Consider the following 20,116-nt stretch of genomic DNA (forward strand, 5'->3'; position numbering starts at 1 on the left):
AAAAAGAAAAGAATCCAAATGCCTGAGGACTCATCCTGTCTTCAATCTGTTTCAACTGCCACAAAGTTTGTGGAGGTACAATGTCAAGTGGCCGTTCTGAACGGTCACAGGCCTTGGTGGGCAGGTGTTACGGACAGGAAACGTGACCTGTGGGTTTCAAGAACTCCATTCTTAAACTGGGGTGCCAGAAAGATTTTGAAAGTATCTTAGATGCATTTTTTTAGGTGTATTTATTACCCGAAAGAAGCCAACACAGAACCTAATAAAAATAACCTCAAGATTAAAATGTCATAGCGTAACTAGCAGTGCACAGAATATAGAAACATTTTCATTATTTCCTCCCAAATGTCCATGTAAGCAGGTTGGAAGCATCTCCTTCCTGGCTCCAAAACCAAAGTGAAACCAATGTCATGGCCAAGAAAAAGCCTATGAAAGAAGAAAGTAAACAGGCAGGGGCGCCTGGGTGGCTTAGTCAGTTCAGCAGCCAGCTCTTGATGTTGGCTCGGGTCTCGGTTTGAGGGATCAAGCCCCGAGCTATCAGCGCGGAGCCCGCTCGGGATTCTCTCTCGTCCTCTATCTCTGTATCGCACGTGCTCTCTAAAGAAGTAAATAAAAGAAAAAAGTAAACAGTCCAGTTATGTTTTATGGTTCACACAAATAGCCACTTCTTACCACTGCCTTACCCCATAGCATTAACCGTAGAACACATATGTGTAAATACATATGCTATACCGTATTCACGCAATGACGTGCATTTCTAAGGGTTCCAGACACCGACTTCATAATCATCTAATTTCGCTTGCAGGGCAGAAAAAGCGAAATCCAGATTATGGAAGACTCGGGGCACTCCTGAGTCCAGATCTGCCCGTGTGTGGGTCACACCTAGGATGCCAGCCTCCTCAAGACCCGGGGGTAGAGGGGAGGCAGGGGAGGGAGGCAGAGGCCGCTGGCTACTGACCGACTTCACTGAACTCCCCAAGCAGGATGTGAATCACCATGCGTTTTGCTGTCCTCCTCAGAAATGCCCTCAGGACGCCGCGCTGTGGTCGAAGCACCGAAGGGTGTCCGTGCCGCACGCGAGCTGCTGAGCCAGGGCACCCGTGTCGTCCCGAGAGTCCCTCAGCCCGGACCGCAGAAGGAGCTCGACGCAAGCCGCGTGCTGGCCTGCGCAGGCCAGGTGCAGGGCTGCGTGGAGACAGAGGCCACACAAATCTGGCGTGGGACCCCTGGGGCGACGCCCACCCGGGGAGCAGCTATTCCTACAAACAACACCCCTTCGGCTACACAGAATTTCTGTATTCTGTAAATTTGTCTCTACACCTTTGTCTCTACTAGATCAAAACATTTTTCCTTTTAACCTGATTGGGTTGGAAATGGTTTTAAAAATATCAACCAATTAGAAGACTTAACAGATCTGTCTACAGCAACCAAGCAATTTAACGAACGAGAAACAGGAGACTTGAAATGGCAAAGAAAAGACTTTCAAAGTTCTGTGAACTTTCCGTGTAAGTAGAAATACTGCCACAAATAAGAATGATGTGACAAAAAGAAACACTGACACACCTTCCCTTGGAAAACTAGCACTGAAGGTTTCTGGCATCATGAGCCCCAGGATCCCGTGTTCTGCGGAGAAAAGTCTTGTGTCCCTGAACTTGGTGACTGTCCTGTGCAGCCTCGGAGGGAGTTTCTGAAGCATCACGAACGTACTGGCAAGGTAGGCCGCCAGAGCACAGGGTGTTAAGGGGAGGGTTTATTCTAATGTCCGAATCCAGAGGATTAGCTCTGAAAGCATTTTTCTGAGCCCCAACTTTAAGAAATTATAGTGGTTACAGTTTTCAAATACACTCGAAAGAGAGACAACCTAAGAAAAATCTGTACTACTGGGACAGCTGGCATCGCCGTGGATTAGGATAGAAAGTACGTCCACGGTGCACGCACGCGCTGCTGTGGTTCAAATACCGGTGATAACAACACAGTGGCAATGAGCAGCAGGCGTCACCATTGCCATGGTAACAGCAACGTTCCCACAGCTTTGCCAACAGATGTTATCCGAAACAAAGCTTGCTGAGCTACTAGGGGCGTAACACGAAAACCAGTGTTTTTAATAAGAAAGTCCGTGTACCGTTTACATCCAGTTTACTATTAACTTCCAAGGCATGTGTAAGAAGCCTACCTGATCGATTTCTTGCGTCTTTACAGTTGATGTCGGCACCCAAGGCTAAGAGCACCTGGACTGTGCTCACATGTCCTTCCTGAGTGTTGAAATACACTTGTTATCACCGTGACAAGGACACAAGTGAGGCATTCAACGCTAATAATGCACGCTAGGTACTTCTTCTAAAATACTCAACTGCTGACACTGAATTCTCACCTCTAAAGGAAGATGCGTGCGGCTCTCAAGTTCAAGTATAAACCGTTAAAGACTTTGGTGACATTTGGTTATTAAAATACAGAGGATCTACTCTCTAGGCCCAAATTATCGACTAATACAGCTGGGTTTCCCTCAGTGTAAGGAGTATATATCCGGATTTATACTGAACTTGCAATTCCGGGATCTCTCCAAGCAAATGTGCTTGTTGCTGGATAAACAGGAAGAGACAGCAGCCTGTCCTGGATGGGAGTCTTATTACGGCTCATGTCACCATTTACCAAGCACTTTACAGGTTTCCTGTCCAGCAGCCAGCCAGCCAGTCAGTACACAGTCAGTACACGGTGAGGCAGAAGTCAAGGTTGCACATTACAGTGTTAGGACCCACTGGTTTGAGCCCCCAGGGACACCCCAACCCCCGCCCCACCCAATTCCTCCTGGGGGGACACCGGCAGGAGAGTGCAGTTCACAAGAAAAAAATTTATTCCTGTTGCAGCCAGAAAAATAAGTAAAGCCGCTTAAGATAATACACAAAACACTCCTAACACTTAAAACGGGGCTGTAAGGAGCCACTTTTCTAGTGAAGACGTTTTGCACGTCTTAACCGTTTCGAAGCAGAAGAGCCTCACAGAAATCTGAGCTGAAATCCAGTGTACGGACAGAGCACTAGGAATTTCACAGAATGAATTTTTTTGGCTTCGAATAACATTCCTGAAAACGGAAAGGCACAAAGGCGGAAAGGCAGGCGCGAACACAAATCGCAGGCGTTACTGGGAGTAGAGGTTTTACCCAGAGGCAGATAAGGGCAGGTTTCTATTTTAAGGGACACTTCAGGGGCAGGTCACGGGCGGTTCCTTCCCGCACAGAGATGGAACCAAAGAGACAGGGCCGCGAGCTGTCCGCCGCAGGGAAGGAACCGACCTTCGCCGCGTAGTGCAGTGCAGTGAGGTGGCCTGATGCTGCTCTCACGTCCACGTCCGTGCCGAGTTCACAGACCAAGAAGCGGATGGCTTCGTTCTGCCCAGTGAGCGCTGCCCTGTGGATGGCCTGCGCCCCCAGGGAATCCTGGGCAGACGTGCTGGCCTGGTAGATGGGGGGGTGGGAGGGGGGAGAACAAAAGTAAGAAGCAAAGAGACCCGGTCCACGGACCTTCTGACATCTGGGCAAAACTTTGGACTTTGTAGGTTTTTCTGGGCAGATGGTAACACAGCTGGTGCCAGACCCTCGCAGGCTCTCCAACCAGAAGGTGGGCACGCTCCAGCCAGAAGGGCACCCAGTGGGGGCAGTGAGACTGCCGCTCAGTGTTACATTATCTACTCCTCACAGGGACCCCCCGAAGAAATCACGTGTGTCTCCACATCACAGACGGAAACACTAACGCTCCAGGAGGTCAAGGGGTCCCCCGGGGAGACCGTGGCAGAGCTGGGATTTGAACCAGGGATTGGAACAACTATGCTCTTGGTTGTTCCCGGAGCTAAAACTTGTAGGAAAAAGCAAAGACATAAAACCACTTCCGTACCTGATGCTTTTCCAGCAGCAGCCTGGCTACGTCGATGTGGCCACACTGAAGCGCGTCCATGAAGGGTGTGGAGCCACACCTGTCCCTGCAGTCTGGTTGGTACTGGCCCCTGGAGTCCAAACCCACGGTAGGTGACGTGTGGTGCGGACGAGCTGGGACAATCTGGAGCGTGCTCCCCTCCCCTTTCTCCAGAGCCAGCCCACTGTCCCCTGCACCTCCGCTCCCCCTCTGACCTCCCTCCCCCTGTCCTACAGACCCTCATCTTTCCAGCTTCTTCTGCCAGAAGCTGGAGGTCACCCCTGATCCCTCATAACTGCTGTTACCAAAATCTCAGTCCCGTGTCCGAAACACAGCCTCCGACCCGTCTTCCTCCCCTGGGCTCCTGCCCGTGAATCCATTCTCTTAGGTACCCTGGGTGTGGCCGTGCCTGCTTAAAACTCGTATGGGCCAATCACAAAGGACAAAATCTAAAACATCACAACCACGGGGTCAGGACATTGTGACATCCACCCCTCTCTCCAAGTTCCTTCCTTGCACCCTCCCTCCTCCCTGCGCTCACCACACCCCACCTCCTTCCCGTCCCACCTTCTTCCTGGTCCTCCTCATCCCACCTTCTTCTCAGTCCTACTACCCACTTGTCCTACCTTCTTCATACTCCTGCCTGTTCTACCTTCATCTGGGTCCTGCCTTTTTCTGTTCCTACCTACCTCACTGTCCTATCGTTTCTGTTCTCACCTTCAGCCTATCCTCTTCCTGGTTCTGCTTTCTCAGTACTACCTTCTTCCATTCCGACCTGTCCTACTTTTTCTTAATTCAGCTTCCAAGGTGACCTTCTTCCTTTCCTACCTTCTCCACAGACCTGCCTCCTCCCATCTTCCTTGTTTACGGCACTACCAGTCCCACCTTCTTCCTCGTCCTCTTCTCAGTCCTGACTCCAAATGGACTGACCTTCTTCCCTTCCTATCATCACCACGGTCCTACCTCCTACCTGAGCTTTCTCCGTTTCTACCTTCCTTACGGTCCCAGCTGTCCTACTTCCTACCTGGTCTTCTTCTACTCCTACCGTCTTCACAATCCCACCTCTACCTTCTAACACAGTCTTACCTCCCTCGTCCTCCTAACATTTTCCATTCTTATCTTCTCCATGGTCACAATTGTCCTACCTTCTTCCTGGTCCTCTCTTCCTTACAGTCCTACCACATCCACCTGTCCTACCAACTTCCATTCCTACCTTCTTCTTGGTCGTGCCTCCCACCTGACCTACCTTCTGTTCCTACCTGTCCTACCTCCCACCCATGCTGTCTTCTTCTGTTCCTACCTTCTTCCTGGTCCTCTCTTCCTTACAGTCCTACCACATCCACCTGTCCTACCAACTTCCATTCCTACCTTCTTCTTGGTCGTGCCTCCCACCTGACCTACCTTCTGTTCCTACCTGTCCTACCTCCCACCCATGCTGTCTTCTTCTGTTCCTACCTTCTTCCTGGTCCTCTCTTCCTTACAGTCCTACCACCCACCTGTCCTACCAGCTTCCGTTCCTATCTTCTTTTTGGTCGTGCCTCCCACCTGACCTACCTTCTGTTCCTACCTGTCCTACATCCCACCCATCCTGTCTTCTGTTCCTACCTTCTTCCTGGTCTTCTGTTTGTCCTGGTCCTGCTTCCCACCTGACCCACCTTCTTCCGTTCCTCCCTATCTGACCTCCCTCCTCTCCTATCTTCTTCCATTCTTACCTTCAGGGTCCTATCTGTCCTACCTTCTTGGTCCCACTTCCACCTGTTCTACCTTTGTCATGGTCCTATCTGTCCTACCCTCTCCGTGGTCATTCTCTTCTCCTCCAGTTGCCTAGCTCTTTGCTGCCTTTGCATTTGCTGATCCCCTCTGCTTGGAACACCGTTTCTCCCTTCTTCGCTAGGTGAACTCCAACCTCTCCTTCAAATTACAGTTTTGATATGACCTCACAGAGGCCTCTCCTCTCCCTTCCATCTACCGTACAACCTTTGCTCCTGCACAGCACTGCATGAAGCCCTGTTCTCTTCCTACTATACATCATCTCCTCAGATAACCTCTCCCAGTCTTGTGAATTCAGTCAACACTTCTATGTTGATGATGCTCACATTTATAGCTCCGCTCACACCTCTCCTGTGGGACTCAGATCTGTGTCTGTAGCTCCCCACTCCAAGTCTCTGCTTGGGTGCCTCACAAGCACATGCAACTCAACGTGTCCCAAAGTGAAATGATCATCTTCCCCGCAAACCTGCTCCTCCTGCAGTATTTTGTCTCAGTAAATGGCACCAGCACCACCGGCTGCTTCAGTGAGAAACCTGTCATCCTCGACTTCTCCTTCCTCATTCCCTTGATCCAACTATTCACCCAGATCTGTTGATTCCGCTTCCTTAGTATCTCCCAATCTCTCTCTCCACCCCTACGGTCAGCATCTTAGTACAGCCACGATTTCTCTTGTTTAACTGTAACGGCCTCCCAACGTCCACTGCACCCACTCCTGCTTCCCTTCCTACCCGCTCTGTTTTCCAACCAGAGAACCTTAAAAAATGCAAACTTCTTACTGCCATCCACCCACCCCTCTGCTTACAACCCTTCAGTGGGGTCTTATACGTTTCGAATAAGATCTAGAGTCTCACACAGCCCCACCTGAGTCCAGTCTTCCTCTCCAGCCTCATCGTGTACTGTCCTCCCTTCACTCCTTAGGTATCAGCACACCCTGAACTTCTCTCAGCTTACTAACACACATGCTTTCTCTCTGCTCCGAGCATTCCCGGGTACTGTTACCCCTGGAATGCTGCCACACCTCCCACGCTCAGCCTCCTTCAGATCATGGCTTAAATATCCCTGGGGCCAAGATTTCACACTCCCGGCCAAGTTGGGTCTCCCTGTCTTATGTTCCTGGAGGGATCCTGCAATTCCTGGCACTCATCAGACTCACAGGATGCGAACAGTGTCTTCTCTGCCCGTGTGTGAGTTCCATGAGGGGGGACCCATGCTGGCTGGCTTCTGTTGTAGCCCGTGCATCTGGCATAGTGCTTAGAGCTTAGATGCTGAACGAATGAAGACATGAATCCTTGTCGAATGAACAGATACATGGATGATTTTTCCCCCTTATGGTTGTCAGCTATTTTTGTGTCATATTCTTTGAGTTATCTTATGTTCTTTGTTCATTTCTCTTTTCCCACTGTAGTTTCTGAGCAATTTTTCTGAGCTCTACTTACAGTATCAATATTAAGCATCACAATTGGTGAATACTTTGTTCAATTTGCTGTTTTGTTCTTACCTCTGTAGAAGCACCTTTACTGCCTCTAAACAGCCATGCATTGCTGGGAGAAGAGAGTTGAGAGTCAGAGCCTTTTAGTGCATGTATAAAACTTTTCTTTTCCTCTTCTTTCTGCCCTGTCCTTTTAGCTATCACTTATGGGAAGCAGTAATTAGATACACTGTTACCACACTAGAAAAATAAAAATTTAGCTGGGTAAGTGGTAAAGATGTTGCTAGTCAACATTTGATTATCTTGTCTTTATAAGCACTTTCATGGCAAATTCTCAGTCCTAAACTTTCTCTTCAATTTTGTGCTGCAAATCCTTAGGGCCGGTCAGTTTTTGTGTAGGAAAAACATATTATCGTAGACAAACATATTAATAGTGATCCACAACAAAATAACCAGGAATGTAATTCTCCTGCTAAAGACAACCAAACTTGATAATAAAGATTTCAACTATCTGTTCTCCACCACTTTTTGTGAATGGCTAGGTGCTGATTGTTTCTAGTTTCTATGGCAACTAGTCAAACAATTCAAGAGCAAAAAGAAAAGTTTTTCTACTCACTTATAAAGTGCTTCCCCCCCCCCCACCTTTTTTTTAGTTGAGAGAGACAGAGAACATGAGTGGGCAGAGGGTGAGAGAGAAAGAATCTTAAACAACACTTAGCATGGAGCCCAAAGCATGGCTCAATCTCATGACTACGAGAACATGACCTGAGCTGAAATCAAGGATGCTTAACCGACAGGTGCCCTTCACTTATAAAGTTTTAGAAAGAATTCCTTGGTCTCTAACTGCTCTCTGTGGCCGTAATAATTGTATGCGTATTTCCTAAACTATATCGTGTCATAGGTATTCATGTTTTGAGAAACTATAGCCCTGTATTCTAATTCAATGTACTATGCAGAAGGCTGAAGATTATTTTCTAAATTTCTTTTTTTTTTAAAGTTTATTTCTTTTTTGGGAGATAGTGAGTGGGGGAGGGGCAAAGAGAGGGAGAGAGAGAATCCCAAGTAGGCTCCATGCTGTCAGCACAGAGCCCGAAGTGGGGCTTGAGCCCACAAACTGTGAGATCGTGACCTGAGCTGAAATCAAGAGCTAGGTGCTTAACTGGGTGAGCCACCCGGAGCCCTTATTTTCTAAATGTCTTGATCTGGACTTTTGAGGTCTTTAATATCTGTGTTATACCACAGCACTTTTTGCTTTCCACTAATTAAAAATAATCCACAAATAGGCAATTCAGATTTAAGGATAATCACTCAGTTGTGCCCCAAGTTTTTATTGACATTATCACTGGATAAGTCAAATACACTCAGGCCCAGGTACTTAATTACAAGCACCTACATTTATTTACACGGTCAGCACTATGGTAGGTGCTGCTGACGATGTGCAGAAATACAGTCTCTTTTTATCCTGCCCGAAACAGTAACAACATAAGAAGATGCTGAAAATAGCAACACCCAGCTGTTCTGTGCTCACTGTGCATCAAGCACTGTGCCAAGGGATTTATGTACATCACGTTCCTTGAAGTCTACAACAACCTTGTGGTACGGGCATCGTTATGGTCATGATTTTGCTGATGAGGAAACTCACTTAAAAGACTAAGTTCGTTGTCCACGGTCAAAGACAGTAAGGCACAGAACCAGCTTTCTGTCTAGGAAACTGGGGAGGATTGGACAGATATACAGGAAAAGCGAATGAATGCGAGGAAGAATGTTTGTGCCACGTTCCATTAGTTTGGACAGCAAACTGTGTGCCAAGATGCCCCAAAGCTGCTCTTATTCCTGGCCCTCTAGTTTCCAAACCCCACCCCCGTGGACGACTCTAACTAGAAGGCGTTCTGCGGCGTGAGGCCAAGTGGCTGCACATCTACGCACGCGTCCCTGTAGGGCTCCTGGCCGTACCTGCCGTGTGCAGGGGGGTTCTCCCGATCTTGCTCTCCGTCTTCCAGGCGTCTGGGCAAACAGTGAGCAAGTACTGGAGGATCACAGGGTCCCCCTCTCGGCTGGCAACGTGGACACTGTTCCAGCCGTCTTTGTTCTTGAGAAGTGGATTAGCGCCATGTTCCACAAGGTCCTGGATCACCTCGAGATTCCTCCTTGTGCAGGCCATCATCAGTGGGGTCCTAAGGCCAACAAGGACAAACTGTCAGGCGGAAGGGCAGCTGAGACGTTAGAAGTGTGCGACCAGGTCTTCAGAAAATCATGTGTCCTTGGCAGAGATGAAAACCTACGGGACTCAGGGGTCTGGGAAGCAGGAAAACAGCTTCGACGGGCAACTTCTCTGCCTGCTGTGAGGCCCCTAGAATAGGTGTACCTGAAGGAGGGGAATAGCAAGGAGGCAGGCCCGCTTCTGAACTAGTTTGCACTATGGGACTGAACTGAGACAGAGTGAGTCGAAACCACAGTCTGTCTTGTAGTATTTGTGTAAGAAGTACCCTGCCAGACTTATCCCATTTACTTCAGTCAGTAACTGTTTCTTAAATTGTGCTGAGAAGGCATCAAAAAAGAACATTGGACATAGTGCCTCCCCATGAGGAGCACACATGGGTGACACAAACCAAACAGCGTGACTATAAGAAGTTTCTGAACTGACTTGTGTCCACAGTTATGGGAATAAGCTACATGAATGTCAAGGGAGGTGACTCTATCCTTCCTTTTCTGCCACATAAATGATTTGCATGAGCCATTTCAATTCCATGAGCTTCTGGTTTCTTCCTTGCAAAATGAGGAAGACACAACCCCTGGAAAGCAAAGGCAGATCTTACTTACCTCCTTATTCCCAGGGGTTAGAACCCACGTCTGGCACACAGCGGGGAGCTCACTATACGTGGTTGACCTCCAAGGCCTCATCTAGGATCTAGCTCCTAAGATTGTTATGATATTAATTAATTACCAACACTTCGGGGGGGGATGTAGTAGTGATAGTAAGAGGGGGAAATCCAAATAAATGAAGGCTGGAACCTTCCAGAAAGACTTCACAGAGGGAAGAATCTTGAGCAAGGCATGAGGATTGGAAAAGCAGGGAAGGTACTGCAGAAAGCCAGGAAGGGGAGAATGGGCAAAAATGCTTCCCTGGGACTACACCTGCCAAATACATCGTCAAATGAACCTTGCCCTTTAATGGTTTTTTTTTTTTTTTCAATTTTTTTTTCCAACGTTATTTATTTTGGGACAGAGAGAGACAGAGCATGAACAGGGGAGGGGCAGAGAGAGAGGAAGACACAGAATCTGAAACAGGCCCCAGGCTCCAAGCCATCAGCCCAGAGCCTGACGCGGGGCTCGAACTCACGGACCGCGAGATCGTGACCTGGCTGAAGTCGGACGCTGAACCAACTGCGCCACCCAGGCGCCCCGCCCTTTAATGGTTTTTTGAGGGGAGGCCGGTTCCCCACAGAATTGTTTTGAGGCACATATGAGGTAACGTGTTTCTTGTTAAGGTCTTCAGACCTACTGCCCAGCAGCAGCAGAAATTCAGTCTTGTGCTAAGTCATGGCCAAAGTGCAGCCCTCAACACATACCCATGCAGACTCCCCCATCCCAGTGGGCAAGACGCACTTTTTTTAACTATAAGGCTATCTGCCGTGGCTCATACTTCTATCAGATCAGGAATCTGTTGCAGGCAGGAACTTCATTACGTTATGAATCTTAGGCTGTTCATAACCCCTAAGGAGGCCCAGGTAGTGAGTACTGAACACAATGTCGCTCTAACAAAATGCAGCTGGTTTGGGTGATGGCACAGGTGAGTATGTGGACTGTGGAGGCGGTTATGCAAGGCTATTCCCGTGATAAGATCACACAGAGCACGGCACACACTCAAGTGTCCTTACAACTGGTGAAATCTGAATGAGTACACTGACTGCAGTAACGTCAGTTTCTTAGTTTTGATATCGTACTGCAGCTGTGTAAGATGGTACCTTTAGGGGCAGCTGGGGGGTGGGCTTGTGGGGCTTCCAGCAACCTTTGTTTGCAACCTTCTGTGCACCTTTAACTATTTCAAAGTAGCAAGTTCAAACAATGACACTGGTGTACTCATGCAGCTAGGCGAGGCTCAAGCTATACAGGGTACAGACAATTCCCTGTTTGATCGTATTCTATACTCTTTCATGAAGAGAACGGGTTTGGAACACAAGGTTGGAGCACTTGACCCCGCAAGAGTAGGAACAGTGGTCGCAGTGGGTCATCTGTCCTGTCGGGGAGGGCTGAGAAGCTATGGGGTCGAGGTGGACAAAGTACACGGGAATCTGGGACTCTGCGGAAAAGGGGACGGGGGAGAGATCTTTCTGGAACTCCAGCCACCTACCAGTCGGCCTTCTTGAGGCAGTCCACCGCGGCTCCTCTGCCCAGCAGGTATCGCACGCAGTCCCGGTGGCCCATGGAGGCAGCCTCGTGCAGAGGCCGCTTGTAGTCCCGGTTGGCGGCCTCGATGTCCATGTCCCAGGACTCCACCAGGTAGGCCAGCACGTCCCGATGGCCGTGGCGGGCGGCGCAGTGCAGCAGGGTGTCCCCGGCGGGCCCCGGGCAGCTCGCGCGCCCGGCTCCCCGCAGCTCCTCCCGCAGGGCGCACAGCCGGCCCTCCTGCGCCAGCCGGTAGGGCCGCCGCGGGTCCCCGGGCGCCGCCATGGCCGCGCGGGGCGTCCGGGGCCCCCCAGCCCTGCGCCCCCCACCCCACACCCACCCGGCCCCGCTGCTCCGCGTGGGGCCAGTCCTCCAGCGGGCGACTCGCTGGGCGGGCCGCTGCGGACGAGCTCACGGGCGCGCGGGCTTCTTTTGGGGGCGGCACCTCAGGTGGGCGGGAGCCTCCGACGACCCCGCCACGGGCCCGCGCTCACAGAGTGCACGCCTGCGGGGTCCCCCCGGACCGAGCGCCGCACGGAGGAGGAGGCCGGCCCCGCGGCCAGAGGGAGCGCAGCTGGGGGCCGCCGCGGGCCCTCAGCGAGGGGGTGGGCCCCCGCGCGTCCCCACCCCCGACCCCTCCCGCACCCAACCTCAGCCAGCCCCTCGCCCCGCCGCGACCCCTCCTTTGGTCCCCGGGAGCTCGGAGGCACTCTGGGAAACTTTCCGCTCGCCTGCCCGGCCCCAGCGGAAGCACGGACGGGGCGGAGCCTGCCAGCGGTAGCCGCGCCCCCTGCTGGAGCGCGTTTCGATTGGTCGCTGGAGCAGTCCGTCAGCGCGCCCCCTCCTCCTGCCGTTCCCATTGGCCGTGCAGGCCGTCCGTCAGCCCTGGCGACGGGCTCTTCCCGGGGCTGCGGCTAGGGCGGAGCTGGCGGAGGAAGTCGGCGGCCTGCTCGGGCTGGCGCTGCCCTGGGGACGCTGGGACGGGGAGGCCGGGTGGCCCGGGCCCGGCGGCGGCGGCGGCGGTGGCGGTGGCGGTGGCGGCGGGAGCCCGGGTCCGGAGCGCCATAGTGCGTGAGGCAGCGGACGTGGCAGGGAGCGCGGGCGGGGCTCGGCCGTGGGGACACTGAACCTCTGGGGGTCCTGCTTTGGGGTCCGGCCTCGCGGGGCGGGGAGCAGGGCCGCGGGGGCCTCCGGGGCCCGGGCCGAGCTCAGCGGTGGAGGAGTTCGTGCCCGCCGCCGGCCGCCGCGCTGCCGGGGCTCGGCAGGGCGTGCACGCAGTAGGGCGAGGGGCGCCCCCACACTGCGTTCTGTGGCCCGGGGAGGGGACAGCTGGTCGCCCCTCGTCGGTTGTTGAGGACCGAGTCTTGGGGGACGTGGCCTCGGTGGCTGGCAAGCCAGCATTGCCTTTTCTGCCCTAGTGTTTTGACCTTGGGCGAGTCACTTGATTGTGTCCTTCTGCCACTCTTTCGTTTGCGGTCTCCCTTCCCTTTTCTGGATATTAAGAAAATTGAGGTGAGGTGGGAAGGCCTCGAACTTGTTTTGTTGAGATCTAAGCAGGCTGTATCGGGTGATGGGAGAGATTAGGGCAGGTACTGAGTTCTTAGCCAGATCTTACTGGCTACTAGTCACTTAAACCTTCTGCTGTTTTCAGTCCAAAAGTTGCTATTTGCTAGGCCTGGAAAGAGGCTTTACATTTTTGTATTGTGCTGTGTGGTAAAGTACTTTACGTTAATTATCTAATCTGCAAACAAGCCTGTAAGGCATCATTACAGGTGTGGAAATTGAGGCCTAAAGCAGTCCTTTCCCCCCGTGCAACTACAGGTAGTAAAAGTCTTCTGGAACAAAGGTAGCTCCTAGCTGGTGGTTCCTGGAGCTGTGCTGGAATAAATTAAGGGAGATAAAAAAAAAAAAAAAAAAGATCTCTGGTTAGGGACCCATGAAAACAAGCCCGTTTTCCTAATGAGCATATTGAATTTGGTTCATTTACTGAGTAATATGGGTAGTCATTGGAGACAGAAGTGGGTCCAATATCAGCTTTGCCAAAGTTACTGTTACATTACGTCTTGCCACTTCAACAAAAGGTAGGCATCCAATTATTTTGAAATGCATGACGTTTTAGAACATGCCCAGCATTGCTTTTACTACGGCCGTTGGTTTGGTGCAAATGGAAGTTGAACATCTAGTAACTTCCTGTTTTTTGCTGCTAATGCCCTCCCCCATCCTAATTACACACGGCTTCACCTTTTCTTGCCTTATGTCTCCAGTTTCCCTGTTTTAGAAAACAAAATGGGGGGACACACACAGATGCACAATAAGAATATTTCAGACCCAGAGAATTGGTTATGTAACTAGTGCCCAGCGCAATTAATTCTGCCTCTCCTAGGTTCTTCAGCAACCCAGCTTCCGTATCCCCCTCTAGATAACTAGATGATAATGGATATGAGCATGACCACAGCCCTTGTAATTTTCTAGAGCAAGAGCTTGGTGTAGAGGGGAGGAATCTTTATAGTATGCTAACAGATGGAGCTGTGCTTGGGTCTCGCTGATTTCCCAGTTGGACTGCCCGTTCCTTTTGTGCAGGCTTTGGAATTTGTGGTCTGGTGTTTAGTGTCACATTTCTCACATAGTCAGTGCTGGCATTGTGATTTGCTACGTGGCTGTCTGCTCTCCTTATGTCGTATTTCGTGGTGCTGTAGCATTCAGCTTTGGTCATCAGTTCATGATAATTGACATCTTTTTGTGATCTGGGAGCGCATGAACGCTATTGGTATTGGTCTCAGAACTGTACGTTCAGATTTGTTGCCATCGTCTGTTCTCTGCTCATCATATCCCTCTATCCTTCCCAGGCTGATTTTATTTGAAAGCTGAATTTGGATTCTGTCTGTGCCCCTTGGGCTGTGAAATCACTTACTCCTAGAAATTTATCTGTCATCAGAGCATCTCACGTCGTCTTAGAGCTTCAACTGTCTCTCTCATGCCTTTTGAGGACCAGTCCTTCCTGGAGCTTAACCTGGCATTTCACAGGTAACTTTAGAACAGAACAAACAAACAACTGTTTACAAAACCGAAAACTTTCATCTTCCCCTTCCAGGAAAAGGCAAGTGAAACAAAAAAAACACTATCTCTCTTTTACTCCTTAACATGGTTACTGACCTGACCACTGGGTTCCAGGCAGAAATGTCAGTTACCTTTGTTGTTCTTTCTCTTTGATCTCTTTCAGTCTTGTCAAAAAAGAGGTGTCGGACTTCCTTCCTGTTCCCCTTCTCCCTGTTTCTGCTGCTCCCAGGCCTTTACCAACTCTTGTCTCGGTTAGGGAAGTGACTTTGTCTTTTTTTACTGGCAGTCTCTGTGTCTACCCATCCTCTGGACCCAGCTTCCAGGATTACTGTTCTGGAGTGTGGATTTGACTGTACATTGACCCGGCTGGTACACTGGGTGATCCCCTGAATCTCCTACACTAAAGCCCACAATTCCTTTAGTGTTCTCTTTAACGCTTTGCAATCTGTGCCTCTAAATTCCTTTTCCAGCCTTGTTCCCCATCCATGAACTTCTTGTTCTGATGAAATTCGATTTCGCACCACACCAGTGCTGTGCTATTTCCCTGTGTTTTTTGCACGCACTGTTTCTCCTGCCTTACTGAATCCTCCTCCTCTTTTGAGGCTGAACACTTCATAAAGCCCTTTTCAACATTGTTACTCTGTCCCCTTTACTACCACAGCCCTTCGTGCGTGCACTTGTGCAGCATTTATATTGCCTTATGTATGGTACCTTGTGTTTGTTTTGTGGGCTGCCTTATGGGCAGGCAAAATCTTTCCTGTGTTGTGTGCTCACTGTTTAAAATAGCATTTGACATTAGAGATACTCAGAGAGGAAGCCCTCACGGTGTTTATAATGAATCTGGGTCATGGTAGATACTTGAGTACTTAAAAGTGGTCGTGGAATGAATGGACAATAGAACAAGCGTGTCAAATATATGAAAATGTATTCTGGTCTGTAAATAGCCATCATTGTCTTATTTTTCCTTTTCTTTCACCGTTCCTTCGTATCCTTGTGAGAAACCTGCATCTCCGTCCTTGTGCACTGTAACAAGTGAGTGCTGTCTCTCGGTGGGGAGCAGGTGTTTGTGGGGCGTGAGAGGATCTGAGGAAGATGAAGCCGTGTCATAGGAGCTAGACCCGGAGTGTTTTCTTTCTGTGTTTGTTTCTTGTAGTGCTAATGGGGACAAACTGTTTTGAAGTTTTTCCATTTTGAGCTTACCGTATTTAGTGATATTTTCCTTTCAGCTAACATTTCCTAAATACTTGCTTGTTATTAAATCTCTGGTTATGACATTTCAGTGAGTAAAAAAAAAAAAAAAAAGTGATCCAGAAATTAAACCTGAAGCTGCTTTTTTTTTAGAAGCTGCTTTAAACCTTTCTGATTATGGAAGGCAGACTGTGACAGTAGAAAGAACACTGCCCCTTAGGGAGTCAGAAGAACTACGTGCCGTCACCTGCAAGCCGCATTGCGACTTGAAGCAAGCCTTGTCTGAGCCCCCCGTGAAATCGTGGCCCCGTCGTAGCATTGCGTGAAGTTCCAGTGGGCATATGTGAAGGAACTTCAGCAGCTATGAAGCACTTAGAAGCTGTGAGGTATAGGGGAGGGTTTCGTAGCCAAGGAAGAACCAAACTTTTATCGAGGGAAACAGCGCAGTGGTTGTGCATTTGTTAGTTTAGTCGCAGTCACTCATGGAACAATATGTGCTGGGTGCAGGGCTGAGTGAGTCCCTCCTTCCTCCCTCCTCCCCCTAGAATACAGACCTTTCAGTCCAGCAGGGAGGACCTGTTAACGTACAGTTGGCGATAATATAGTAGCGATAAAATAACGGCAGTAGTGGTACAATTTGCCTACGAGATGTAAGAAGTATGTAGTTACGTGAATAATTGTTACCAGTGAATAATTGTTACCAGTATCTCAGAGATGTGAGGGGGGTGGTTTTATCACTGTGGGTGCTTGCTGGCTCGAATGAACACTTTCTGCAGTGCTCAAGTTGGGGAGGTAACTCCGTTAACTGTGTTTAAATTGGGTCCTTAGTTGCAGTTTGAGCTGTGAACCCCTGTCGTCACACCGCAGCACACCCCCGCTGCCTCCATCGGAAGCACGAGAGGGAAAGTGCCCACCTGTCCGTCCTCACAGAGCCCCTCCGAGAAAAGCGGGGGCTCATGGGGAGCCAACACGAGGTTCGAGGTTTGGGAACGCGGTGAGTTAGTAGCAGGACTGCCCTCTGTGGCTCTTGTTCTGAGCAGTCTCTCTGGTCAGGTACCTTGTACTAGAGAGTTACCTAGATTTGTTTATTTTTTTAAGCGGTTATTTCGCAATCTTTTCCTCCAGAAATTGGAGGCACTTAGTATCTTCATCTTGTCCATTGAGGTCTGTAACCTGCAAGTTTTAGAGGACTTTCTGTTATCATTTCTGGTTAGTAATGTAGAGGAAGAAAGAAAGTACTTCATGTTAATTTCGATGATCCTCGACCGGTTAAAGTAGGTTTGGCTGCAGTGACAGGTCCAAACATGTAAGGACAATCAGAGTTCATTTCTCCATCTTCTAACAGTCTGAGGTGGTTTCACGTTGTGTGTGTGTGTGTGTGTGTGTGTGTGTGTGTGTGTGTATGTGTATGTAAGTATCGGAGAGTGGGAGATGGGGTGGCACTCTTTAAAGCAGTCATCCAAGGACCGAGGCTGCTGGAAATGCTTCCATTTTGAACATGGGGCTTCTAAGGATGCCCTAGGGAGTCCAGTTCTCCATTAACTGGAAGAGGGGCACAGAATGGAGGAGTAAGCCTGAGAGGTCTTGTGGTCCTGACCTGGAAGAGGAACCCGTCCCCCCCTTTTTTTTTAATTTTAATTAAAAAAATTTTATTTTGAGAGAGAACGAGACAGCAAGCACGAGTTGGGGCAGAGGAAGGGGTAGACAGAATCCCAAGCAGGCTCCGTGCCAGGAGCACAGAGCCCGACGCGGGGCTCGGACTCACAAACAGCGAGATCACAACCTGAGCCAAGATCAAGAGTCGGATGCTTAACCTACGGAGCCAGCCAGGAGCCCCGGCACCCATCCCATTTATTCACGTGCCATTGGCTTCAGCTCAGTCAGGGTGACATCCCAGCCGTGGTCGAGACAGAGGAGTGTTAGACGAGCTGTGTACTGAGGAAGAAGAGAAACCACTGTCTTTGCCACAAAACCAAAAGTACCCCGCTTTCTGTGACTTGTCGTGCAGCAGAGATCCTGGAGTGAAGCCGACAGATGAAAACAGGATTGAGGAACCACAGCCACGTGTTTCTCATTCATCGAGTATTGGAAGGTCTGTTACTTGCAAGGAGTTGTCCTCAGAACTTTGAGGGATAAGGTGATACAGTGGGTTCTCAGCCGTAGAGGGGCTGGTCTGGAGCGGTTGAGAATAACTAGTTCCAGGGAGGCAGGCGAGGGTCCAGCCTCTGTCAGCGGGCCTGGCACAGGACAGAATGGCATCTGTGCAGAGATTGGATGATAGGTGAAGGTCATAATTCCTCCCGGTAATCACCACTTTGAAGTCAGACAGCAAAGAGTGGGAACCTGAGGTGCTCGCGGTCTGAGCTGTGGGTACTCGAAAGGGGGGCCGTGAGAGTGGGGGTTGGGGACACGTGTCAGGCTGTACGAAAGCCATGACAGAAAAAGCAGTGTAGGAACAGGCAGAGTTCTGTGTGACAAAACGGCTTTCGTACGTTCTCAGTCTTTCCCTGTCCTGGCATGAGGGAGATGATAAATGTCTGTTAGTCACTGTGCCAGGGTCCCAAGAGGGGCGCAGACGCCTGCTGTGGTGCGCAGGGGACCCCTATGGCACGGGCCTAACCTTGCGAGCTTGTCACAGAGCACTCTCCACCTGTGCTCCTTAGAGACTCTCCAGCAGCTTCGAACAATAAGGGGAGCATCGCGCGCTTGCCGGTCAGAGGAGGGAGGCATGCCGCGAGGTTCGGGTGATTCAGGAGGAGGAGGCAGCATTTGAGCTTCTGTTTCGAAAAGTTATATTTGAACCGCTGGCTTGTTAATAAGAATGGAGAGATGGTTAGAATTTTGCTCTGGTGTTTTTTTTTACCCTCTCACAAGAACCCTCCTGCTGTTACAGTGGATCCTGGGCCTTTCAGGAGACGCCCTGGTGTGGTGGACTCTCATACTCACATGTCAGCCTCGATGGCACGTCCTGAAGTGTTTTCCTGTACGCTGTCTCATTCGGGCCTCAGCCATCCTGTGCATTCAGCGTGGCAGGCTATCGTATTGCCGTTTTTAAGGATAAGGGAGTCAAGGCTTTCGGTGGTTACTGCCCCTCCCAGGCGGAGGCGGTCTTGCGATTCCGGATCTGAGAAGGTGCCAGACAGCCCTTTAGTTCAAGGATTTGACTCCAGGGTAGCCGGACACAGGGCTGCTGGCTCTCAGTGCAGTGGGTCACGGCGCGTCATGTCTCCGAGATCTGAGGGCCAGAGAAAATAAGAGGCTAGTTTTTCTGACTTCTCGCTGAAGTCCGACAAGTAATTTGTGATGTGTCCGTCCAGTCAGTGTGTCAGTCTGGCTCCCAGGTAGGCAGTCACGGGCTCAGGGGACGCCATTTCAGATGGGCGATGTCCAGAAGCCAGATCTCTTGGCCTAGGCGCCCTGCTCCTACCGCTGCTCTTAACTGTAGCTTCCTCCGTGATGGCTTCACGCCAGAATACACGGGAATATACCAGAACCCTCCGGAAGCAGGGCACTGTGTTCCCCTCATACCTGTTAACGTCTTTCCTCTGCTCTTGTGCCTTTGTAAGGTTTCTGCAGACACTTTATTCTCTCCACAAACATTTAAGATTCTGACGTATTTTTATAAAATAAATACCTTGTCCATATTGCCTGCTTTTCCACAAACAGTTCCTTTTGGGTATTCCTGATGTTCTCTTGTCTGTCTGGGGCAGTGCCTTTAGGAGCCCCCCCTGTGTGGTCTGCCCTTGCTGAGTTCCACATGCAGGCAGTTCTGTGGCCAATTCCTTGTGATCTTGGAGCTTGGGGTCCTGTGCCCCCCAACCTAACTGCTTCCCTGCTCTCTCCTCCTCCTTCACCCTCAGTGGCTGTTGAACAGGTGCTGTGTGCAGAGGGTACAGTAGCGGGAAAGACTTAGTTCCTTACCTGCTTGGAGCACACTTCTTGTCGGTCTGACTCCTGGGCATGTGTTTAAGGCATTACTACCTGGTTGATGGTCATTATCAGTGCCTCTGTGTTCTCATTATGGCATCGTTGTTATAGTTTAGTCAGCTGGGGAAGGCTGGGATGAAGCCATTCTCAGGTACTTTTACAGAAAAAGTTCCAGGGTGAGTGGCGTCTGTATTAGTACCTCGTCTATACACACCTGCTGTCAGCTACTGTCTGGTTTAACAGTTTCCAGGGGCGCTTGGGTTTCTCAGTTGGTTAAGTGTCTGACTTCGGCTCAGGTCATGATCTCGAGGCTCATGAGTTTGAGCCCCGCGTCGGGCTCTGTGCTGACAGCTCCGAGCCTGGAGCCTGCTTTGGGTTCTGTGTCTCCCTCTCTCTCGGCCCCTCCCCCGCTCATGCTCTGTCTCTCTTTCTCAAAAATAAGTAAACATTGAAA

General features: G+C 50.3%; 2 protein-coding genes across 11 annotated transcripts in view; one reads left to right on the forward strand and one right to left on the reverse strand.

Annotated features, from left to right (window-relative positions):
- Positions 1-211: 211 nt before the first annotated feature.
- On the reverse strand, positions 212-12,128 carry ANKRD16 (ankyrin repeat domain 16). Of its 2 annotated transcripts, XM_030321114.1 has the most exons (8): positions 11,456-12,103; positions 9,058-9,278; positions 7,174-7,216; positions 3,888-3,996; positions 3,290-3,451; positions 2,174-2,252; positions 959-1,185; positions 212-597 (listed from the first exon to the last, which is right to left on the reverse strand). In XM_030321114.1, exons 1-7 carry the CDS (start codon positions 11,773-11,775, stop codon positions 1,028-1,030), a joined length of 1,092 nt encoding a protein of 363 aa, XP_030176974.1. In that variant the 5' UTR covers positions 11,776-12,103; the 3' UTR covers positions 212-597; positions 959-1,027. The 2 variants fall into 2 exon arrangements, with proteins under 2 accessions (XP_030176974.1, XP_030176975.1); XM_030321115.1 differs by lacking the exons at positions 212-597; positions 2,174-2,252 and having other exon boundaries at positions 1,031-1,185; positions 11,456-12,128.
- A 345-nt stretch (positions 12,129-12,473) lies between these two features.
- The window catches only part of FBH1 (F-box DNA helicase 1), a 50,110-nt gene continuing 42,467 nt past the window's right edge, over positions 12,474-20,116 (forward strand). For 2 of the 9 annotated variants that reach the window (XM_030321099.2, XM_030321098.2), the window contains exon 1: positions 17,512-17,827. In XM_030321099.2, coding sequence (XP_030176959.1) covers positions 17,770-17,827 — 58 coding nt within the window. In that variant the 5' untranslated portion in view covers positions 17,512-17,769. Of the gene's footprint in view, positions 12,558-14,336; positions 14,588-17,509; positions 17,828-20,116 lie in introns of those variants that run through there. The other 7 variants (XM_030321103.1, XM_030321100.1, XM_030321104.1 and 4 more) reach the window with 7 other exon arrangements.

Source organism: Lynx canadensis, chromosome B4, assembly GCF_007474595.2.
Source record: "Lynx canadensis isolate LIC74 chromosome B4, mLynCan4.pri.v2, whole genome shotgun sequence".
Taxonomy (NCBI): Eukaryota; Metazoa; Chordata; class Mammalia; order Carnivora; family Felidae; genus Lynx; species Lynx canadensis.

What these genes read in the sequence shown, in the direction of transcription:
- ANKRD16 (XM_030321114.1), bottom strand. Translation starts at nt 11,775, where the DNA reads ATGGCGGCGCCCGGGGACCCGCGGCGGCCCTACCGGCTGGCGCAGGAG. An exon ending in AACCCCCCTGCACACGGCAG is followed by an intron (nt 7,217 to 9,057) that starts GTACGGCCAGGA and finishes CTCTTCTCCCAG; the next exon opens with CAATGCATGGCTGTTTAGAG. An exon ending in TGCTGCTGGAAAAGCATCAG is followed by an intron (nt 3,452 to 3,887) that starts GTACGGAAGTGG and finishes CCCATCTACCAG; the next exon opens with GCCAGCACGTCTGCCCAGGA.